Source organism: Megalops cyprinoides, chromosome 1, assembly GCF_013368585.1.
Source record: "Megalops cyprinoides isolate fMegCyp1 chromosome 1, fMegCyp1.pri, whole genome shotgun sequence".
Lineage (NCBI taxonomy): Eukaryota > Metazoa > Chordata > Actinopteri > Elopiformes > Megalopidae > Megalops > Megalops cyprinoides.
In genome coordinates this window covers 55,823,096-55,848,227 of record NC_050583.1, presented here as the reverse complement: position 1 = coordinate 55,848,227, position 25,132 = coordinate 55,823,096, and the positions used below count along the sequence as shown (strand labels likewise).

General features: G+C 41.8%; 1 protein-coding gene across 1 annotated transcript; it reads left to right on the top strand.

The window, feature by feature from the left end:
• The first annotated feature begins 539 nt into the window (after positions 1 to 539).
• Positions 540 to 25,061, top strand: phyhiplb (phytanoyl-CoA 2-hydroxylase interacting protein-like b). The gene is made up of 5 exons (XM_036541115.1): positions 540 to 1,165; positions 20,251 to 20,447; positions 21,309 to 21,483; positions 22,261 to 22,378; positions 24,481 to 25,061. Exons 1-5 carry the CDS (start codon positions 1,060 to 1,062, stop codon positions 25,016 to 25,018), a joined length of 1,134 nt encoding a protein of 377 aa, XP_036397008.1. The 5' UTR covers positions 540 to 1,059; the 3' UTR covers positions 25,019 to 25,061.
• Positions 25,062 to 25,132: the final 71 nt, after the last annotated feature.

The following is a 25,132-nucleotide window of genomic DNA, read 5'->3' as shown; positions in this document are numbered from 1 at the left end:
ATGTAAACTTTAACCACGCTTTACAAGACACCTGAGGGTATGGTCCTCTTTTTATTGCCAGATTGTGGTCAGTTAGTGATTAAAGTAAGTTAGCTATTTAAATTAGCGGTTAAAGACAGAAATCATCTTGACACGTTCCTCTTTTATGCAAAATTGATCGAGACTACAACACAGAATTTCTCAAATCGAGTATGCAGTTATGAGTACCTACCTCCATTACAAGTGAAACTAAATAGTCTTACTTATTTCATTATCATATAATCTGTCCTGGTGCTCTTTGTGGGACGAGGCTTCTGGTTTTGAGCTCGTCCATCATGCAAGAGGGTCTGGCTGTACACTAGGTTTAGAAACAATCTAATGTGGCGACAGAATAAGGTCTTAATTTCTTAGCGATTTTGGAAATTAACGAGCTCGAGAGAGCATGCACGTCAAATGCACGAGCAAGTACATGCGCACAGTCTGCATTTCAGCCAGCATAAGTGGACATGAAAGGCATAAGGCGATCTGTATCCACACAGGCAAGAGGCATTGAAGATTTTGGAAGGCGGAAAGTCTGGCGATATCAAAAGACAGAGGAAGAATTTAATGAAAAATGTCAGTGGTTTCGAGTGGGATTTATAGAGGGGGCTGGGTAATCTTGTTACATAAGGAGTCGTTTAATTCACTGTTCATTCACCGCTAATCCGTTATCCATGTTCCTCTGTCCCGCGGCAGTATAAACACTTGTGGCTTTGCCTGAAAAGACGAGGGAGCTCATTAATTTATAAACACCCCACGAGAAGAAAGCCCTGCATGTTGCATGGTTTTCCAACTTTTAAAAAAATGATTCAGCTTCTCTGCATTTTCACCCTGCCTCTCACGTCGCAGCGACAAATCAGCACTGTGCCGCGCGTTCGTGACGATTCGCTGACGCTTCCTCGACCACACCACTAAGAGAAACCCCGTGAAAGGGATGAAAAACGTATAGACCGGACTCTCTATCCAAGGTGAAGGCTAATCCTGCGGCGCGGCGATCGAAAATTCCACAAACATAGGGCGACATCAACGCGAGGCTAGAAAATGGAGGTTCCTCGAGTGGGACACAGCATTAGTAGCCCCGTAAGCCCGTGCGAGGACATGATCAAAAATTTGAGCTTGGAGGCGATTCAGCTATGTGACAGAGAAGGTAAGATCCGGACCACCACGTAGTCAAGACTCCGGTAATTGAAGGTTTGCCTGGATGTATTTTTTCGCCCATATTTTCTCTGTGGCTAATGCTGATCGGTGTTTCAGCGTGTGAGAGCCGCTTTGGATAGCGACACGCGTAAAAAGGAATACAATATAGCACGAGATTCTTTTTTTTCTACCATACAGTAGTGCAACAGAAAATGGTTTCACGCATTTTATGAGTATTTATAGATATCCTCGTCTTTTATTTTGTGTCAATAGTCATAATGTGGGAACGCTGGGGTTTTGTTCAGGGGACCGGTGATGCGGGTTCCGTGGTTTGCTGCAGGTGGATCTGTTGTATTCGATACATGTTTGCGTTTTTTTTCTGGAAATGACCTTGCCCCTATGCCAATTAAGAATAAAGCACAGAAACCGTAATTCTGCATTGTTTCCAATGTTGCCAGATGTGCGGGTGTGCGCAGGTTTCGGTTTCAGCACCATGGACACAGACCCAAGCCTCGAGCTTGGCGAAGCTTTTCAATGTTTTTTGAATGAATGTATACTGATTCAGCACCAATTTAAGTACTTTTGTACATGAGTGCTGAATTTTCTTATGTCTTTGTCCATAGAGGAAAGCACCAGCGAATCAGGTGAACGAGACAGCTAGCGTTTTTTTCTGTCAGGAAAAAAAAAATGCGAGAATGACATGACATCAGGCACCGGTCAATGATTTACCATTGCTGTAAAATCTCTTGCCGAAATCCTATATTTGCTGTTTCAGCTATTTTACAGGGATAGGTTTATTTTTAAAAGTTTTTTTTTTTCGGGTGGGTCAACAAACCTGAGTATATCAAAGATAAACTGCTATGGGCTGTGACGGTCTTTCAAGTTTCGTTTTTAAAGCAAAACATTTCTTTTCGCCTGTCTGGTCATTTTGCGAGACTTCAACTCATATTTGTGCATTTCAGAGATTAATTAACTATGAAAGACCATTTTAATTAATAATCTTGCGCACAATGATATAATTGCGCAGAAGAACACAGCTAGACTATTTGAAGTGAGAGACATTACTTATGTATCAAAGCACACTTCTCTTGGATCTAAGAAAAAGCCAGACATTTAATTCAATTGTATTCCGTGAATGTTATATGGCAATGAGCATGTATCCACATAAAGCCCTATTCTAAAGATGGCTGCACCCATAGCCAGGAAATGTGCAGATAGGCTCCACACCCTATCACGCCGTTAGTAATGAGATTTTTCTCGTGTATTATGGCGGAACATGAGCAAAAAGAACAAAGAGTTCTCCTCCTCAACTCACGAAAGTCTTTCGTTTCATTAACAAACTGTCAAAATTAAACGCATATGAGACGGGAAGGCACTCGGGCAGTGAGAGCGCACGTTTAATTCTGTAATATTTACGAGCTATTAGCAGAATGTCACTGGATGAAATGTTCATAAACATACTTTTTTCGATTTTGCTTGAGGTATGTATTGATACGGTTACAAAAGCACTTACTGATTACAAACAGCTTTACTAACATGTCTGAATGTCCGTTGGAGCTAGCACATACATGTGGACCTTGGCAACGGCCCAAACTATAATGCTAGTCAGGCAACAAATCATACAGCCATGAAAAATCGAAATAATACTGTGCATCCGGTGTATCTGGCAGATGCATGTGCAGCATAAAACTGTATACTTCACTTATGTATTATCTATCATTTTTAATGATTTGATGGTGATAACTGCCTTGGTTACATTTTTGCCATCTCAGTTTGCCCACTGTTATAGCATTATATTGAACATGAGACGTTGTGGCTCTAGTAGTGCTTTACAATGAATGGTATCGTCTTCCACCTCCTAGCAGTGTACCTGTAAGGACAGGGAGAAAGCAACACCTTCACCAGAGAAACCCGTTCCACAGAGCACGCCTGCATGTCCTTCAAGCTTTCTGTTCCGCACTGTTTATAGAACAACAGTTCTAGAGTATCAAGATAACCTTGGATTCCTTTGACTTTCAGTGGCATAGCAAATGCGTAGTGCATATTTCCAATCTGTTTCTGCTGATTTATTACTTATTTTACTGATGACTTATCTATCTACATGAATACACCAATCAGTATATTGAATACAGAAAGTAACTGACCATAAAATTTTCTAAAATAGTTAAAATTGTGTGCATCGATTGCATTATTTCCTGTCAATACTGCTGGGAAGATGTGTTGTTTTTCATCTGTACATATGTGGATTAAAAAGGATCAGCAGATCTGAACATTCAGTTTTGTATCCCTCTCTATGCAGTGTCATGCTTTGGTGCATAGTGCGTTTGCGGGGTTCTAAAGGACAGGTGTTTTGTCTGGAAGCTGTACAAATTTCTACTTAAGTACCCTGCTTTGTATTCCCTCCTGCAACCCTCAGAGTGAACCTGGAGTTTCTTCAATTATGCTGTCGCAGGAGGAAGCAATGGGAATGAAAGGGCTTTAAACAAGAGTGTGTTCATTTCGCAGTCTGGACTTGAGAAACCAGTCCCCAGCTCAGTGAGATAATAGAGACTTGAGGAAGTCTCTCTTGGTCACCAGGTCTGTGTTATTCTTTTGAGACACAATGTTTCTCTTTCCTACTCATGACTTTTCTCCTTTTTTGCATACCCCACATCTCCTTTCACGCCCATCTGTTGTGACACTCCCTGTAACTGATTATTTTCTTCAAGTGTGGAGGTTATATCATAATACAAGTTTGTATTCAAGTCCTAAATGTACATTTCAGACTTGGTGATATGGCTAAGTAGATATTGGTCTACCAGAGACCACATACCCTCTTGCTGGCAAGCTGAAATAGTATAAAAGAACAATTAGTCTCTGAAATAGGTGAGCACCATGATCACTTTCACACATAGGCGGTGCTCCATTCGATGGTCAGAGAGCTAATCTTTTTTCATTGTTGTAGGCGGTTCTATTGAACAGCACAAGCAATTCAATTCAGTTTTCATTGGATGTATACTTGAAGTCATGCTGATTTTGAAAAGCAACCATGAGTCACACAAAATTTGCTTTAGAATCTCAACAGTCAAAAGTTCTTTTTTTTCAACGCCCACTAGCTTGTCAGATCAAAAAAGAAAGTGGCCTTCCGTTCCAGAATCTGTCATACCACTTGATTTAGTATTCACTGGAAATGTGCGGGATTGACACAGTCCACAAGACAATGGCTTTGTTTTGTGCTATTACTTTGCGGCACATCCAAATGCACTTGATAATGTCTTTTTTTTGCACTTAACATTTAAATACTGAAATGTGAACAAGCTTAGTGTATCCACTGTAGGCAAAGAAAAATAGTAATACGTTATTCAGCCCTACTCACCGAGTGGCTAGAAGTGGGGGGATTGGATGATACCGGCGCCAGAAGCCAGCCTGCCTCTCTCTCTCTCTCTCTCTCTCTCACACACTCTCTCTCCCTCTCTCTCTCTCCCTCTCTCTCTCTCTCTCTCTCTCTCTCCCTCTCTCTCTCTCCCTCTCTCTCTCTCTCTCTCTCTCTCTCTCTCTCTCTCTCTCTCTCTCTCTCTCTCTCTCTCTCTCTCTCTCGTCTTTGTGGGTGCAGGCTCTGGCAGTCAGACGGGCCCGCTGCAGCGATGAATGCGTTGTATAGAGCCCTCGGTCCAGCTGTGCGGAGATTGTGTCAGGGGACAGGCCGGCCATCTGCCTGGGTGGCTCCACAGCAGCTCCGCCGGGCAATGAAAGGAGCGATTTAAACACACACTGTCAATTAACAAATTGTATAAACTGAGCGTGCAGTGCGAGATCACATAAAAAAAGAAAGGCAGCAACAACAACTGAAATGATAAGGGGCTTGATTCATTATTATTTGTCCCAATAGTATATCTCATTCAGAGGCGCTCATATTTGGTGTACGTCCATGCTCCGTGTGAGTGGCTTCAGCCAGCTGGACCGCCCATGCTAATTACACTGCTGCTCTTCCAGGCCTGACGCCTCGCACTGTCCTAGGACACAAACAGTCCCCTGTGGGCTGACTCGCCTTTTCTCATTCATGAACACTGGGACAAAGAGCGGCCACATTTGTGTGCCGGCCTGTAATGGCTTTAAGTCGCTACAATAATAGAAGTATCCATCCATGCAAACGCACTTAGAAAAGTAGTCCCAAAAATCTGCTTGCCTTGTTGTTGTTCTCAGGGTATGATATGCCGTTTGATAGTTTGCATTCTTTGTACAGCTTGCCCAGGTGACTAAAGGAGGCATATTTGAACATTTTATCCTGATTTCCTTCAGGCTTTTGTGTGTTTTTTCATGTTCTCCAGCATTGTTCATTGATGCTATGTACTGCTTCACTCTCATTGCAATCAATTAAATTAGAGTCGGGCTTCCAATTAACTGTCAAAAAACAAGAACTGCTTCAGCAGGCATATCATTCCTGTTCTCCAAAGGCTTAGTCATCGTTCCCACCAGATCTCACAGAACTTTCATATACAGGAAAGATATGTTTTTATGTTTTTTTGGAGTTTGTGATTTATACTCTCACTTAGTCTGTGCCTGTTTGCTTGTATTTTTTTTTCCTACAGATATTGCCATAACGACCAGAGCTGATTAATAGACAGCACAGTGCATTGTCCCTGTCTGAGAGCAGTGCATCTCTAGTGAGACGTTTACATTGGCAGCATCATTTCGCACACAGCGTGTGTTTGTCACACCCGCCTAATCAAACAAAGCAGTGTTTCAAAATGTCTGGACCCCACTGTTTTTCTCATTGTGTGTGACTCAGCCCTGCCCCTTGGTGCTAACGCCAAAAACGTGTGCCCTCCCCATTGTCTGCTGTCCAGAGTCTGTCACTTACTTCCTGCAGCCTCGCAAGGCGTTAAACTTCGGCGCACGTGAAAGGGTAAATTTACGCTAAATTTAAATGCTGCTAAAATTATGGAGTTGAAGTGACTGTGCGGAATTCCCTCTTTGTTCAAGCAAAACAAGTAGTGTCCTGGGATGAAGGAAATAACATGGCACTGTATCATTGTGTAGTATGGTGTCTGCTCGGATTTTGCCTGAGAAAAGGACCACTACAGATCATTTGCATTTGCCTTTGCCTTGCAGATGCCTTTGATGCTCTGAAGAAGCATGATTTTCCTGGCAAAGGGAAAGATGTGACAACATGTTGCCTTACTCAGTGCTTGCGGATGGCGATATGACATGGCTTTTTCAAAATGCCAATTTGTAATTAACACCCTGCGCCTGTGAGTAGATTTGCAATCTGCCTCTCACGTAATCTGTCCTGCTCCTCCATATGGAGAAAACTTCAGAATTTTTCACCTTTAGTGAGTCTTATTTTCTGTGAATCTTCAAACTTAGCAACCTTATCACCTCATCATCTCTCTGGGAGTGCAGCAACTGTTAAACAAATTCACTCTCATGCAGATAGCACAATCTTAAGGTATTAATTATTGCTGGCCTGTGATGTGCTTCTGCTTCACCTGTTCCGTTGGTGGACAATGTCCCCTGAACTGCAATACATGCCATGTAGCTTGAATGGACTCCAAGTGCCCACCAGTGAGGCATCCATCACAAGAGCCTGGCTGACAGCCACCCAAATCAATTCAAACAGCTGCTTTCTTAACGCGCGAAAAGCAAACAACGACGCGGGATAAACAGTGGGAAGTCTCTTCATTACGGACGCGCATTATATGACTCCCAGTATGTTTTTCGATTAAAAGAGATATCCGCGCGCTTCATGGAACCTGGAATGTCACCCCCCCTGACAAATTAGCTGCGGGAGGCCCCCCTCCTGAGCCGTGGAGGCTGTGTCAGCACTCGGAGGCCACAAACCGTGCTATCCGCCCCACACAGTGAGTTTCAGCAGGACGCTGCTCTGCCTGGCTGTCTCTTCCAGCTGTCTGCCTCTCGTTCATCCCACAACCAATGAGACAGCATGGTAGTGTGCTTCTCCTTTGACCCCAGCACTGGGACTGAGACATTAAGGTTTTTGGCCCTAAACAGAATATTAAACAGGGAGGAATAACATTCACGGCATTTATTGCTCATTCTTTGACATACTAAAACTGGCCTACATTAAAAAGTTGTATTTAATGCCATGTTTACGTTTTAACAACACGAGTGAATAGCTGTGGCTCAATATGTTGAGTTGTTGAAGCCCACGACAGGAGAAAAAGAGGAGGCCACTTATGAGGCAAGCTGAATAATATGAAGGAATGGTTTGTGTTTTGGATATTACGCTCTGAATGCTCAAGTTAATTTCTTCTCTTTTTACTGTGGTTGAACTGTAATTCTGCCAACAGCTTGACATATTGTGAGAGAACTGTGCAAAAGATAATGGCTAGGTAAATGTGATTTCTGTTGGAGCTGACACACAATGGGGACTATAATTTCATTACTAAAAGCGAACAAAGATGTCTGGTTGGTAAAGAATTCCCTGTCAATTATCTTAAAAACACGGTTTTGGTATGAGATGAAGTAGGTTTAAAAAGGCATGATGAATTATTCCAGCTGTGACTCAGGGGTAAAATGTGGCCCATGCCCCCTCCTAGCCTTGCGCTTTGAAAGGAAACTGCCTTATCAATAGGAACGAATGTCCCCAAATAGGCAATAGAGTTTGTTTTATCCACCTCTGGCATATGATCGTGCTATGTGGAACCGTATGATTTCCTGTTATAAATATTAAAAAAAAAAAATTAAATAGACTTCACTTTGTTCTGCAGATGTGAAAGACAAAGCAGTGCTTGTTACAGGACTTTGACAAAGGGGGACTTTTTTCGGCCCACGGTCCTCTGTGCTGACCTGAGAATGACCCAGGCAGGGCAGACGTTTGGTCATCCCCGGATTCTCTCAGCAGATTAATGAGCTGGAATTTGGTGAGCACCCAAACACAGGGGCCATTACTCCATAAATGAATCCAACAGAATATTTTTGAGAAAAAAATACATTTTTTGAACAGGTTTACTGTTGGCTTGTTTTACATGAAGAGTTTGAAAATGAGCACACTGAGGAAACTGCCCAAGGCCATTTACTGTATCATTCAGTACTTCCTCAGGAGAGATGGTGCCTTAAACACATTAAATCTGAACATTAAAACTTAAAAAAAACATTAAAAAAATCTTTCCATAAATGCGTGTCGGCAAAAAGAGGTTTTTTTTGTCTCTTTGCCAACTGGGATTATATGTGAAGCTGCTTTGAACTAAATCGGTGTGTCAGCTTTTTATTTTTGTGACAGGGTTCTCCCACATGGGATTGGTGGAGGAGTAATCAAAATTGGAATCATATTCTCAGTCATTACAAGGATTCATTAAAAGAGTTTCAAGTAATTACAGCTGTTCATGATCAGACAGTGCTGGGACACACAGCTTTCATGGCACAGTGGATTTCAAGGACAGCCAAAACATCTCTGCACTTTTTTTTCTGTTCTCCCTTTGGGGTATTTCTGTGACATACATTTACATGTCTCCTCTGTGGGGCTGATTTTAATTAGTACTGTTTCCTCAACTAGGTATTGTTACACTGGACACTGGCTTACAGGTGGTGCCAGTAGCATTTTCCCAGCCAACAGAATTATGGCCACAATTATGGCCACAAACAACAGTTGATTACATAGATAACTTTAGACATAAAATTTGCTTGGGGCAACAAAACATCTTCATTGAAGTTGTGAATATTTTGTATATCTATTTGTATTTACAGCCCATTACTAAACACTGATAACGCAGTTTAATGAATTGATGAGGCAGTCAAACCAAAATATTTGTAGTCACACAAAATCCATCTTTGGTCTGTCATTTCAGGAAGAATATTTGGAAGCACTTAAGGGGCTGAGTTGAGTCACACAGCAGTCTTCTTTTAAGCATTGCCTTTGCCACTGCTGATCAGGGGCTACTTACAGTGTATTGCTTCACAAAGAAATTTTATCGTGACATTTACTGCTTCATGTTATTGTTCACTTCTGCCGTCTTATGTCATCATCACCAGGTACAAATTTAATCTACTTTCATCTCATTGTATTATAAGAGGTGATGAGTAGTCAGTGGCACTTCATTGCTTTTTCAACAGCGAGGAATTTTGCATGGCAGGAAAATGTGTCTTACCGATGAATAAATAAACACATTTCATCCGGCATAATTTCATATAGCCTATGAGACAAGAAGATGTAGCTTCAGCCTTATTTAATTACAAAAAATAACAAGGATGAGAGCATGGGGCTCTTTCAGGCTCTCACATCATGGCTTAGTTATATCTCCTAGCTGATGCTGCACCTCAGTCCAATATCTAGTATGAAATTAAGCTTTCACTCACGCCACGTTATTAAGCGGACAGCCCTCTAAGTTTGGTGCATTTTTGGGTGCTATCATTTATCTCAGTCAGGTCCTTGAATCACTCTTTCAGATGGCTGGATTCCAGAATGTTCTGGAGACAATGCTCATTGCATGGACTGAATTGATCATTTTTTTCCCCACCCATTCTTGTGCATCATAAGAAGTTGGTCCCAGCTTTATGTGTAATTTGTACCTATGGTAATTATTTCATTTAATGCCATCTTTGTTTCCCTGATCAAGGTCCTCTGAAAAACTAAAACAACAACAGTAGTATTCTTTGTCATTGTCATCATCGTCACCATCATCATTCTAAGGGCAGTCTGTGTTGTTGCCAGCCGTCATCACTGGAATATTCTGTTGGAATATGTTCCAAGTATAGAGAATAATAGGTACTTTACATCTAATCCATTCATATTAGCCAGTGCAATCCAAGTTAATTAAAGCATTGAGCTTTCTTTTGTTCGAGGATTTATATCTGTTACTAGATTTATATTTGAGTGGTGCTTTACCTGGCCAGTGGAGTTCGGTTCTGAAAAGAGTAGAGAACCCAGCTACTGGACATGATATAAGTGGCCAGCAAAGTGGCCTTATATAATGGATTCATCTATCTTGCAGCTATGGTCCATAGCCTTCGATATTTTTTTTTTTTCAGCTGTCAAAAACAGGAATCGGCCATTACCAAAGATACAAGGGTTATGTTTGCTGTGACATCTCTTTCCTATTGATTCATCACATTAAAATACGAAATGTCCGTGTCTATTTTTGGATATGTGACTCAAAAGTCATGAAATTTTAATGCCCTCCCCGAGGCAGTAAAGTGGTAGGTCCGTGTTCAGATTTGTGTGCAGAGCTGCAGTTGCCTCTGATGCAGAAATGAAGAACAAATGCACGTGGTGTTGTGGTGTAGAATAAAAAAAAAAAACAGAATCCATGATTCATGAACCAGAGGTAATTACACTCCCAATTGATGATACCATAGTGAAAATATGCTGTAGCAAGAAAACATTCATAGGCCTATATCTCAGTCACATTGGTGCATAATTAATTTAGATTTTTTAAAAAACCTCTTAATATTAGTCAGCATTTTTGGACATGATGTGTCACCATTATCTCAATTATTTTTGTATGGATTGGGCCAGATTTGAAGTGTTGCCAATAGGTCAGAATTATCAGAATCGATGTGGCATTTGAAGAGGAGCATTTTAGACTGCATTGGAACATACTGTGTAGTACTGCAGTTTTGACAGTTTTGACAGTTTGGTCGTTCATTCCAACACTGCAGGGAATAGTCAGGAAAATATGCATTTATATGTATATACACAGTATATAATCATGGACAGTGATATGCATGGCACCAGCATGGATGGAAATAATAAAATATGTAGTTTGCTTTGTTCTTACTATGTGGGTATGTTCAATGCACATCCTGTTTGTTTTTTAACATGCATCTCGTGACCTACCTTGACCCCTCTCAGCAGTCACTTCACCACACGCAGACTGACAGCATGAAAGCAGTGCGGTAGATCACTGGATAATACCACTTTTGTTTGGCGGTCCCTCATTAATTACCAATTTATCTTTTAATCGTTTTGATTTTAATCATCATACTGCTCACCTCAAAGCAATTTACCTTTGATTGCAATTGATTGAGTCAGAATTAATTGACACAATCCCATGGGCGAAAGGGGGATGCGCAATGCATGCACAATGCACAAGGAAAGACAAGAAACAATTATTTAAAAGCATGCTGCCATGTTGCCAGATGTTGCTTGAAGTGTTTGGCATTAGTCTATAGCTTTTATTGTACTTGAAAGCCTCATTTTAATACTGTATCATTTCCATGATTCTCTTACCTCTAGGTCAGCGATAATCAGCATTTGATTTTCTATTAAAAGATCTAGAGTGTTGCACATTTTGGTTGTTTATGTCTCTTCCTACATTCGTTGTGATTCTGCTGTTAGAATCTTTCAGGTTATTTGTAAAAGAAAGTATTTTTATTGTGGTTTTGATTCCACGTATTCCATTTTCATGTTGGAAATGTTTACAATTATTACGTAAAATTAGACACATATGCACAATGTATAAGAACACACTTTGCATATATTTATCAATAAAATATAAGCATAATTCAACAACTATAAGCGCACCTGTATTCTGTGATATTCATACATCATCTGAAAAAGTGACATATGGCCATTACAGAAGTCCGAGATAATTCAGGTGATGTGGAGGACATGCTGCTGATGTACACGTGGGCGGCCATCATGAGGGCCTCTCAGTGCTGGTTTCTGTGCCCAGGACCAGCATTGTGCCACATTCCTTTCGCATTACATTTGCCGCTAATTTTACTCACAAATGAACAGAACAAGTCCCGTCCTTCACTGCTCGTCACCGGGTGATGGATATTTCATTAGGGGGCATTCAGCTCCCTGGTGGGATTTTTTTAAATGGATTCCTTGTCATGCTTTTTCAGAGTGTGGGATAAGGATAGGCTTTGTCAGTTCCCCCTGATAGAGCCTGTTGGTTTATGCCGTTTTTATGGCAATGTCTGTGAGCGTTACAGATTATTGTCCTGCTCGGGATCTGCTCAAAGGGCAGTTTTAAGTGTTAGTAGTTTGATGGTTTCATTTTTATGGACTCCTAACCTGTAGGTTATTGGATGAAATGTGATATTAATGGCAATCTGATATACTATGAATAGACTGTGGATGGGACCATGGGCAGACTATTTGCACCCGCAGGAAGCGATTGATATTGCATGCAGTGGAAAAGTTCCAAAGTTCCAGATATTATTCCAGATATATTACAGATATATATATGTATATATTCAATACATATGTACAGTTTTGCTTTTTTGTGCCTTTCCAGTTTATAACATGAAATAGACACTCTGTCTTCATTGTTTATTTTAAAATAAACTGTACCCTGTGTGTGACCCTTAGCTTCAGGTGGGAGGAATATTCAAAATTATGATTCAGATTGTAATTATGGATCCAAATTAGTCAAGGAACTGCTCCTTTGTTCATATTTCTCTGAACACCTTGGCCTGCTTTAGAGGGCTGAGATTAAATAAAGCGCATGATGTCATTTTGTTTTGGATACGTGACAAATATTTTGTCTGATGTTCTCTAGGGAGGGGATTTACTGTGAAAAGGATTTCCTTGCTTGCTAAGGGGAGTTGATTTGGAATTTTGTTACCAACCAGATAATCTCCAATAAGCATGTTTTTTCCCCCTCCTCTTTGTAAATTGTGACTGCGCCCGGGCCAGTGAAACCGAAGCCAGCGTTGGCTGATGACATAATCTTAGCCCTCCCCGCGAGCGTGCGCTGGGCTTGTTCAACAAACGCTAAACCCCAGTAAGCCAATAGCCTACGGGCGCGGCTCAAAGCTACAGCCCAGTTCCACTGTCCTCCTCCAGCATTTCCAAATGTGTGGGGTCACCAGCATAGGAGGCTGAAAGAACATGCCTGCCTCACGCCTTCACACTCTCCGGACGTGAACAGAAACAGAAACAGAAACTGCCCATCCTCACACCCTCATGGAAAGCAGACAGTGATGGGGTTTCTGGTGGGGGGGGGGGGCAGAGACAGAGACAGCAGACCCGCAGGAGGGCAGCCCCGCGGAGTGCTGAGTCAAACGCGCGGAGCGCCCGCACGGCATGAGTAATGGGAAGCCGTTTCATCGGCCTCCCGAGCAGCGGCCGTCCCGTTTCTCTCCAGCTCAGGGGAGTAAGCTGTACGCTGAAGCATTAGCCAGTTCTTGACAGCTTAGAGGGGGGTATTTCTATTCAGGGAGCCATATCTGAACAGCAGTGACTGCGTATGTTTTCTGTGTTTCCCCGTAATCCACCACTGCTAAAGTGTTGGATGGGATGCTTTTGAAGTGGGAGTGATGCAAGTTCAAGAGGCAAGACAGTTCTGTTGCTTTGATGAAGATGATACCCTTGATACCGGAAGACTTAATCTGTGGAGTTGCCACTTCATGAAAACAAGCAAAAAAAAAAAAACAACTATGCAATGACTATGGTCTTTGTTCTATTCTAGAATCCCTCTTTTTCCTAATTTTCATTGTTCCTTTGAAATGTAAAACTTTCAGAAATGAATATTCATGAGTGTTTTTGGCAGCATGTTTTTACTTCTCTGTTTAAATGAGGTGAGTAGTGGAATTACTCGACATCACATCTGTGCTTTGGAAATACGAGAAAACTATCCAAGCAACCCAGGACTCCTAATAAATATGATACAACAATACAACAATTTCTCAAATTGTTGACTTGTAGATACCTTGACTGAAAAGCAAAAAGGAGAGAACTAGACAATTGACAATATATAAAAACATAAAGTTTTATTTCTTTGGTATATGTTGTTTTTGCAGGGGCATAGGTGATGAAATATATGAAATGTGGCAGAAAAATTTAGGTTTTTTTTTTTTCTGAAATCAAGCAACAAGACAGCCAGCATCCATGGAGCAATAATCCCTCACAGATGGACAGTTTCGTAATCTGCAAAACAGATTAATTCTGTAAAAACACAAAATTGCATGCTACAGTTTTGTGGTTGCATGTCATATATTACAGAAACTTTCAAGTGATTGTCAAACTTTTACTTTGAGAAAAAAATTCCATTTTGAACAGTAGTATTGTAATGACATAATTAGATTAGTTTCTGGAATTCTGGAATTTCTGGAGTTATCCCAGAATCCCTTGTTCTTTTGACATCACTCGGGGACAAAGCCTTTTGTGACTCACATGTATTGAAATATCCTATTCACACTAGTAAGGCTAGAATGGCCATCTTATTCCCACATGTTGACTGTTGCCTAATTGTCTATAATCTTTACATCAACAAGTCAGGTTAGACCTCTATAGCTGGCTGTGAAAGTGCTACAATGTGTGTACAAGGTCTCAAAGTTCTCTTACCACTTACTAACTGTACCTTGCAAGTGATGGATGGGTAGCTGGTTTATACTTACTTAGCTAGATTGATTTTTAACCATATATATTTAAATGATTGCACATGAAGATATTACAGTGTTTGGAAACAGCATGCAGCTAGTCATATCAAACATCTAGCAAGTCTGTTGGCAGTGAGTTATGAACAGTTCACATATCTAAATATCTCTCTTCTCTAGATGAGTGTAATATCACAGTCAAGCTCCCTTTCCCATAGGGTCATTTCTGAGTGAACTGCAGTTTCAGCCAGTACTGGCAAAGAGTTTTTACAGAAACTAGAGCCAACAACACTTTACATGGTGGTGAGTGTATGTATGTGTGTGTGTGTGTGTGTGTGTGTGTGTGTGTGTGTGTGTGTGCGTGTGTGTGTGTGTGTGTGTGTGTGTGTGTGTGTGTGTGTGTGTGAGTGTGTGTACATTTGTGTGTCTGTATGCGTGGGTGTGTGTGCTCTTGTTTGTTGTGTGTGTGGGTGTTTGAAGCATAGTCATTCCTCACAGCTTTAAGCCTTTTGCTACTTGATTGCGAGGGTGCGTTTGAGTGCACCAGGGATTAAGGATTACATAAATAAATTGAATTGTCATAAAGAGAGAAATGTTTTTACTCCAAGCATGAATTTACCTGAATTATATTTTAACAAAGTTATCGATGAAATATAACCTAGGCAAAATATGATGTAATCCCATCTTTGTTGATGTATTTAATATCTTTTTACAAGCATTTATTTTGGCAATCATATATCCACATTGGCTTCAGTCGTAAATTTTATATCACATTTTAAGTATTTTTGAACCATATTGGTGTCATTTTATTTCTTTCACATACACAATTTTGATGTGCATAATGTTACATTACTTTATTGTCATTTAGCAAATGCTCTTAACCAGATACAGTCACGCAACTACACTCATGCAAACCAATAACCCTCACAACAGGAAGCTTCCCAGCATTCATATTCAGACTCCATTACACTCAGCACAATCTCATGGCTTTGAATAAAACAGGCAAATTAATATACAGGCCAACAATTTAAGCGAACGAGAACATTAGTTGAGCATGACGTGGCTCACAGCATGCAGAAGTGGCATGCTTTTCTGAAGACACTATAAGCACCAAGGAAGTGTCTCAATGACCCCTTGAGCAGAAAAATAAAACGTGAAGATATGGGTTTCAGTGACAATTAATAGGGGGAAAGTGAAGCTTAAATAAACGAGACTTGGGCGAATGGTAAATAACTGTGTTCTTGCAGATCCGCTATCCCCAGAAATAGTGAAAAATCCCACTGGTGTCTTTTACTTTCTGTTTGGCATTTACAGTCTCTTAGCCGCGTGCCTCTTTTACATAATGCGTGGATTTTTGCTTCTGGACAGTTCCATCTTCCCTTTCTTGCTCTCTGAGGCTATTTAAATTGAGCAGGATGATATCAGCAGCCTGCCAAGGTGATTCAATGCTAAAAGTGCCAATAGTTAACATTTAATGTTGCTCATTCTTGTTATTGCATCTTTCAGAGAGCGTAGGTGCTGGCTGTTTAACGTAGCTGTAGGGATATTAATATTTGTCATGGAGTCTGATGAAGGCATTGCACTTGGTTATTGTGGCAAGGTTGTTGACCCAAACCACCACTTGGACACCATGAACAGGGAGAGGGAAAAGGTAGAGATGGGGAGGAGGAGGGATTCCATGAACAGCGGCATGTCTGATTTATATGCTAGTAGACATAATCAGACTATCTAGGGGCAAACCCTCCTCTTGAATTTCCATTTTGAACTTCAATAATTTGATCAGCCATTCATTTGTATGTTCTTAGCATAAGTAAGTGACATCATGAGGCACATTTCTGGAAAATGGAAATGTGATTGTGGGAGGTAATTAAAGGCTTGGATTTAGAATGCATATTCATTTGCCACAGAAGGGTCCCTGTAGTACGCACCATTAGCAGGTAAAGCAGCAGACCAAATTTGGTTCCCATTTGTTAAGTAAATGGGGCTGACTGAATTGTCCTCGTTGCCAGTATGCAAAAATATGAACGCTAAAAAAAAAAAAGTCTCCACTTCAAAGATGATGACTTTTTCAAGACATTGTTGCTGGCTTTGCATTGCATTACTATGGAAACAGTTTGTTCTGGTTCTACCATGGTTTTGTCTTTGCACTGGTACAACATGGCCTTGAGAGAGCGGCTCGTGCCCACTCAGTGGTGAAGGCAGGGAGAACTCAGAGAAAAGACAAAACGGGGGTGGAAGACATTTCTCCTCCACGGGGTTTGAAGAATCACTGCATTTGAAGTGCAGTGACATCATGGAATTAGGAGCCTGTAAAGAGGCTTGTGTTGCATAATTACTGAAGACAGGGCTTTATGGGTGTATCTTATCTGTAGAAATGTTGCTTTGAGATTTCTACTCAAACTACACCTGAAATGCAGAGAATGACCTTACAAAGTCAGGGCTACAGTATGGGGTAGTGGTTAGTCTGGCCAGCTCATCTTCACATGTCTCAGCTATAGAGGCAGGGTGGATGAAACAGTATTGTTGCAGAAGAGAGAAACAGCCTTTGTTTCCCCATGGCATTATCTGTTCTTTTCAAAAGCTCTGAATGCATTTTCAGCTCGAGTCCTGAGATCATTGCCTGGCATTTCATGCAAAAGAAGTCATTATGCACGAACAGTTCCGTGATGAAGCCCAGCTGTACGAGATGAAGAATTAAGCCAAATTCATTCTCCTGACAGTATGTTTCATGTAACATGTAGCACTGTAACAGGACATAACATTATGCAATGAAGCTGAGGAACTGAGGTTTCCCTACATGCAACCACAAATGCTGCAGTGAGACCTCTCTCAAGTCTCTATGTAGAGCTCATTGAATGAAGAGGTACTGCCGCTTTTGAAGTGTTTGAAGTCTCCACTGAGACCACTGGATGTGACAAAATGAAATTCACTTCAGACCGTCAGGAGTTTGAAAAAATAGTTAATTTGTGCCTAAGAGAACAGCTGCCTGTACTTCATTGCTGCCTCTAAACAAAATGAAGGCCTACAGCAATTCTTTTGAGCATATTTTCTTGTTGTGTTAAGTGTTAAATGTTAAGACTTCAGTTAACATTGTTATGTACATATGAAGTGAATGCATACATCTCAGTTGTCGGTCCTACTGTAGCAAATGATAATAGCATACTATGGTGCTTCTAGCCTCAAATTTTGTATTAATGGTAAAAACTCATAAGCCAATGACATAAAAGTTCAGCTCCAGGAACAAGGTGTAACAGGCACATAGCACAACACAAGGTTTACATAACGCAATTGTTTTTTGTTGCTTCCATGACTCTGCTTTGCCAGTTGAAGGCAAAATCATTGTGGGATACTATTACAGAGAGATTACTTATCACATCATCTGAGGAGCATTACATTTGCATTACAGATGCTATTATCCAGAGTGACTCACAGAGCTTATTTTTACATGTTATCCTTTTGAACAGCTACAGTAGATATTTACTGAGCCCTATTGGGTACCAACCCCAAGGGTACAACAGCAGTGGTCCATCTGGGAATCAAACCTGTTCCCTACCACTACGCCATACCTCTGCCCTATATGCATTAGTAGTGCATGTTAGTCCGTGAGTATTGTGTGATTAACCATCTTCAGCCTCTATATCTGTGATTTATGACAATACTGCTTGTGAACCAGCTCTGGCATGTACTGTTGCTTATAGAAACATGCTTGAAAACCAAAAACGGTCAAGCAGTGGCCAAGCAAGAAAAGCAAGTCCTGTGACCAATTTAAATGTTTGTTTCCATTGCAAATCAAGAGGTGGACATTCCTTATCAGACTTAAGCAGTGGCCTTTAAGACAATAACTCCCAAACACACAGTTTCTGCGCTAACCAAAAGATGTCTGACGAGGGCAGCTGTGATCTTTTTGATTATAGCCTGTGAAGTCCACAGTGACCTAAATGACCATCTCAAACATCTTAGACATTTCCACTAAAAGGTAAATGTCATGAGCTGTTTGCTGGTGGGAAGCACTTTCTCCATTTCCTGGACATACATGTAATTCTCTGAGGTTGCAACCTACTGTTGCTGTGATCAGTCAAAATGGAGAAAGAGTTTAAAGTTTATGAGTTTAAAGTTTCCCTCAGCCATTTTGTTATAAATGGTTTAGTGCATTTTAATACATTCATTTTCCATTTCCCCATGCATTTCACTTTTCACTTACACTGGCATCTTATCAATCACATTTGATATCTTCCCTTTAAATATGCACATTACCTATGCATCAGTTAGTAATAGTCTAATAGATGCACAATTTTTTTAGTTATAACAAGTAAAGTTATATAATAATCAGGTATATCACAATATTTCTGAACAGACTCAAGCTGTGTAAGAGCTGTAAGAAAGTCAAGTCCTGATCTGCCTCAGGCGTGGGCACAGCCTTGTTATCCTGTTTCTCTGTTTCAGGAGTATACAGCACAGTTCCACCTCTCAAAAACGTCTAGTGTACAGTAACAGCACAGCTACACAGCAGCAGCAGAGACATGAAACACTTGTTTGATTCCTCACTTGTGGTGGAGATGTAGTTGTTTTCTGTTTTTAACTTTTCATTTGAGGAGAAACGTCACGTCTCCAGTCTTTCCCCAGGTCAGGTGGTACTTGCATTCTCTGCATCTTGTCTCTACCAATTTTTATTTTTTGCCTAGGTGGTCTTGAAGATGAAAACTCTAGTTTTCTTCTATTCAATCATAGAGCTCGGAGCACCTGTGGTTACAGGTGTGAAACTCTTTACTATTAGTCTTTGGTCTTTTTCAGAGCACTGGATCCCTCCTGTACTTTCATGTCTGACCAAAATCTGTTTGTGTCAGCATTATGTACATCTTACAAGTAGAGAGCAGTTGGGCTAGGGAATCATAACTGTGGACAGTTGATAATATTCCAATAAATCAATTTAAATAAATGTGATGTTTTATAAAAACTTGCATGGTTTGTTATGTGTTGGCGGTGGAGATGTGTTTGACTATGCACATGGCCTAATTTTCTGAATGATTCAATGAGTGGTATCCCAAGGTGCACACAGCTTGAACTGGGCATCACACACGGCCTTGCACCAGTGCTGTGTTCTGAGCACAGATCTACCTTGAGGCAGTTTCATGCTATATTTTCCCTCTGATTTCAGCATGCACAGACAGCTGTTATTCATCGTTTACGTGCCAGGGGAGTGCTCGGGCAGCTTTGTCGTTTTCACATAAGGCACCTGTTATAATCAAATAAGGTCTCAGGTTTAAAAAAAGGTGTGAAGAATTACTGATGTGAGCTCACCACAATGACCTGGATTTGTGAAATTCTTCACAGGACTTCCATCCTTTCAGATCCGGTTCTAGGATATTGATCGTTACTTCAGAGCAATGCAATGGCTTGTACAATCCTTGAAATTGTGGTCCATTTTTGTGGGAGTCTTTCATTGACACCGACATCCGTGGCTTGTTCAATTATTAACAAATCATTACAGGTCTTTGAAATGTAGTAACAGAATGTTTTTGAAATCGACAATGCTACTGGCGGAGACTGGAGTGTTGCTATGGTACCAGATGTGCATTCACATGGTAATCTTTTGAAATCCTGACGATAGCTGTTTGCTTTAAGAGTCCTACTGAATTTACCCAATCCACAGATCCTGTTTTCTTACAGGTACCTCGGAAAGTTTGAGAGTTTGTGACACTTTGATATTCTGATGCTTTGATGTTTCAGTCTGCGGTTGTTGATTTCCCTCTATGAAGAAAGGTTTCAGATCGCCTTTTCTTGTCTTTCCTTCGCCAACACAGAGGTCTCTGTCTCCTTCTCCTTCTCCAGGAAACAAGTCCCAGGACAGTGGGATTGCCGAGATGGAGGAACTTCCTGTTCCACAGAACATCAAAATAAACAACATCACATGCGACTCCTTCAAGATATCCTGGGACATGGACTCTAAAGCTAAGGAGCGCATCACGCACTATTTCATCGATCTCAACAAGAAAGAGAACAAGAACTCAAACAAGTTTAAACATAAGGTATTCAAACAAACTGAATTGCTCCTCTGAATACATTTACCATTGTAAATATTGCTAATGTTGTTGTTGTGGTTGTTGTGTGGCTGGCTTCTGTGTTCTGTCAACACTGTCTTGATAGGACAAATTAGAAAGCAAATGATCACATCCACTAAGCAAATGATTATATCATGAAATAATTTTCATGTTATCAAGGTTAAAAATAGCCACACCACAACCTTGTAGCTGCATACAGATATTACTTTTAAGAGGAGGAGGCAGGAGAGAGACATTGAACAAATATGTTGAAAGAAATTGTCTGCATGTGTTATTTGTCTTACATGTTTCCTGTTTTTTTCTTTCATTTCATTTTCATGTCCTTGCTTCAATATGTCTCATTTATTTCAAACAAGCCTGTATAAGTCCTTTAACCTTGCAGTTCATCCACCCCATAATGAAATGGACTAAATCGGCTGTCTAATCCCCCCTGCTCACAACAATATTCCATCAGTCTGCCAGCTAGCATTTACCATGGCTTCCTGTGCTGTTAAAATACATGTCCAAGTCATTTGTTATGCACAGATTTTTTTTTTCATTACACCTCACAGAGATGATGGCAGAGGTTGCATGGTAACATGTTTCTCTGTAGGGCAGGTAGCAGTTTCTAAAATACTGTATGTTCAGATCAGTAGCCCCCTAAAGTAGGAACCCTGCCGGCCCTGCTTAAGGCTTGCAGAGAGGGGAGGGAGGAAGGAGCTGAATACTGATGACTGTTCTGAGGTGGCTGTTTAACAGCGACACTCACGGAGGAACGTTTCCCAGCCACAGGGGGTGATACGCGCCTTTTCATCGTTGGTTCGTTTGTTCCTGTCCCCCTCCCTCCAGGATGTTCCGACGAAGCTGGTTGCCAAGGCGGTGCCCCTCCCCATGACGGTGCGGGGTCACTGGTTCCTGAGCCCGCGCACGGAGTACACCGTGGCCGTGCAGACGGCCTCCAAGCAGAGTGACGGCGACTACGCCGTGTCGGAGTGGAGCGAGATCATCGAGTTCTGCACTGCGGGTGAGAGGGAGGCGGCGCGGTGCAGCCACGCACACGCTGAGCTCAGTGCAGAGGTGCAGCGCACACATACACACACACACACACACACACACACACACACACGGAAACACGCAAGCACTCGCTGAAGCACACACACACACACACACGGAAACACGCATGCCCTCGCTGAAGCACACACACACACACACACACACACACACACACACACACACACACACACACACACACACACATACACTCACACACACACACACACACACACACACACATACACACACACACAGACACATACACACACACACACACAGACACACACACACACACACACACACACACACACACGGAAACACACACACACACTCACTAAAGCACACTAAGACACACATACACACACACAGAAATGCACGTGCTAACTCAAGCACACATAAACACATGAAAACATATGCATACGCAGACATGCAAACACATGCAAAGACACACAAATCTTCACACATGCACACACATGAGCAAATGCATGCACACACACGCATGCACGTGCACACACACACACAGTCCATGAGGACACGCAAGCCAGGAGTTCTGGCATTGGTGTGCAGGCATAGTTGATTGCAGTGCTTGGCTGTTCAGTAGGGCGGGCCATAACATGTGATGTTGAATAATCGTTTCATACCTTGCGGTGGCAGTGAAAAATGGCTGCATACATGGCAGTGTCTTTTGTGTCACTCATATTTCAAGCTATTTCTGGAATATAAATGCACTCCATGTGCTTCCTTTCAGACTACTCCGCCGTGCATCTAACACAGCTGCTAGAGAAAGCCGAGGTGATCGCAGGCAGAATGCTGAAATTTTCAGTCTTCTATCGCAATCAGCACAAAGAATACTTTGATCATGCCAGGTATGTATTTCTGTGAGTTTACCTGTTCCACTGTTTTTATCATTTGTGTTAATAAAAAGAGGTTGTTACCACTATTAAATTTATGGCATTTCTCTCTTTATAAAGCTATGGTTGTATTAATCAGGTCATCCAATGCTAAAAATAAGTCTAATATGACAAAATTCATTTATGACGTCATTCTAGAGAGCTGAAAGTTACATGCTCTGCAAATCTCATCCCGTGTGTTATTCATGAATCATATCCTGAAGACCAGCCGATTCTGACTGCATGATCATTTCAGTCACACAGCAGAATTTTTAATGATAAATGAAATAAGGGGCTCTGCTTTTCCTTATCAGATTGAAACACATCTTGCTCAAGATTTGACGCTCACTTTTTGGGTTGTAATGGTCCGTGGAGAGAATGGAGGAGAAAGCGAAAGAACAAGCTGTTCAGGCTGAAAGAATATTGTAATAAATCTCAACAGAAGTTTGCTAAGCTGTTTTTATGACTAAGGCCAGCAGAAATCGGCTGCCTAGGCCAAAAAAGGCATGGGATGTTATTCTTTTGATTGAAATCAACAAGGCTCACCCTGTGGTCAGCGCAGACATCTGCTTTCTAACAGCAAATTCTGCAGTGTATTCAGTAGGCTGGGTGACATTACAACATTCCTCTATCCAACAGGCTCCTCATTTACAGTTCAGAGTAAGCTTGTCTACATCCATAGGGGTTTCAGTAGATGTCAAAAAATGACAAGCGCTTTCGCACTGATTTGGCAGGCATTTTTGTGTCATCTACTAGCCACACCCTGTTTGAGATTTGTTTCTGTATGTCATCAGAACTCAGATGTACTCTGCAGTCAAAGGCTTGATTACAGTCTGCTTTGAGTTTGGATTTGTAAAACATCCATGATACAAGTTTTAATGATGAAATTCACCTGCTTCTCTACGATATTAAAGGTGGCAGCTTACAGCAGAGCGTCTGTGTAAGTCTCCTTTGTCTGCATTTCCCATCAGTGCCGTGACAAATCCTGTGGAGTTATGGTTCCATTTTTCACAAATTTTCACTAAAAAATATTTGCCTTGTGAACGCACTCTGAGTGCTTGGTGCACGTAAAAATTTTAGTAATGAAGCATTTTCTGAAGAAGAGCAGCAGGGCGATGTCTGTGCTGATGTTCAAGATGCGTTTTACCCACTCACACACACAGCTGCGAGGAAAATGACCTCCCCTGGAGACGTAAAGCATTCAGCGATGGTGCTCAATACCCTTCTCAAAACGATTTCACCGAGCGTGCATCGAACGTCTCAGGAAAGCAATGGCTATGAAATGAGGTGTTCCAAACACCACAGAATGCCAATTAACTCTGCTAGTTGCCACTAGATTTCTTTTTTTTCATGCTAAAACGTGCACACAGAAGGATGGTTGTGCTGGAAGCACAGCAGAGACTAAAGCAGATGGCAGTTCTGTGTGGCATTATCCCCGGGATTGTCAGTGTTATTCATGCTAGTTCATCCTCTTCCACATCGCTGCTCTTCTCCCACCTGATCCTCACAGCGCTGAGTGTACTTCTAAATAAACGATCACTATGAACGCAATCGCATTTATTCAGACGTCTGACATTATTTCTATTGGCAGTGATGGAAATAGCACTGTGCTTTGGTGATGTTCTGTGTGTGCCAGGTTTAGAAAATGCACCATTAGTGCCATCACATGGATAAGAAGTGCATTTTAGGGATGTTCAGATGTTAAGATGGATTTGTAGTGTACCTTGTAATTATAATTTAATATACAAATGGAAGTGGAGCTTAAAAGTAATTTGTGTTTTTGTTGAAAAAAAAAACTCAAAATGCCTTAAAACAACAGGGAAAGTATTTATCTGGACTTAGTGTACCACGCCAAATCATTGCGCCAAACAAAACAGATTTGTGAAGCCTTGGTGTTTAACCAAACACTTTCCCTGTAAAACCATTCTAGGTCCTTCAAGTCCAATGCCAGGCTTTTAAGCAGACATCTGCATTTCAGATTACTGGTGTTCTGATTGATCCTTATTGTGCAGCACAGACAAAAAGAATCATTCATTGTCATTCAGTGCCATAACATACATCTGGACTGTTCATTCTAGGGAGGCCCAGAACAACAAAATGCTGCCCTCGGTGAAGGACAACAGCGGCAGCCACGGCTCCCCCATCAGCGGCAAGCTGGAGGGCATCTTCTTCAGCTGCAACACGGAGTTCAACACGGGCAAGCCCCCCCAGGACTCCCCCTACGGCCGGTACCGCTTCGAGATCTGCGCCGAGGCGCTCTTCAACCCAAAGACCAACCTCTACTTCGGGGACTTCTACTGCATGTACACGGCCTACCACTACGTCATCCTGGTGCTGGCCCCCGAGGGCTCGCCAGGGGACGAGTTCTGCAAGCAGAGGCTGCCGGCGCTGGACATCACCGACAACAGGTTCCTGACCTGCACCCAGGGGGAGGACGGCCGGCTGGCCTTCCACCACGCCCAGGACGTCATTCTGGAGGTCATCTATACCGACCCTGTGGACCTGGCCCTGGGGACGGTGGCCGAGATCAGCGGCCACCAGCTGATGAGCCTGTCCACTGTCAACGCCAAGAAGGACCCCAGCTGCAAGACCTGCAACATCAGCGTGGGGCGCTAACCTCGCCCCCCTACTCCCCGAACCCCCCACCAACCCTCCCCATCCCCCCTCCCCCCCACCCGAGGAACACCCAAATGGATTGTTTTACCCCCTTTAAATGTTCCATTCGGCGTT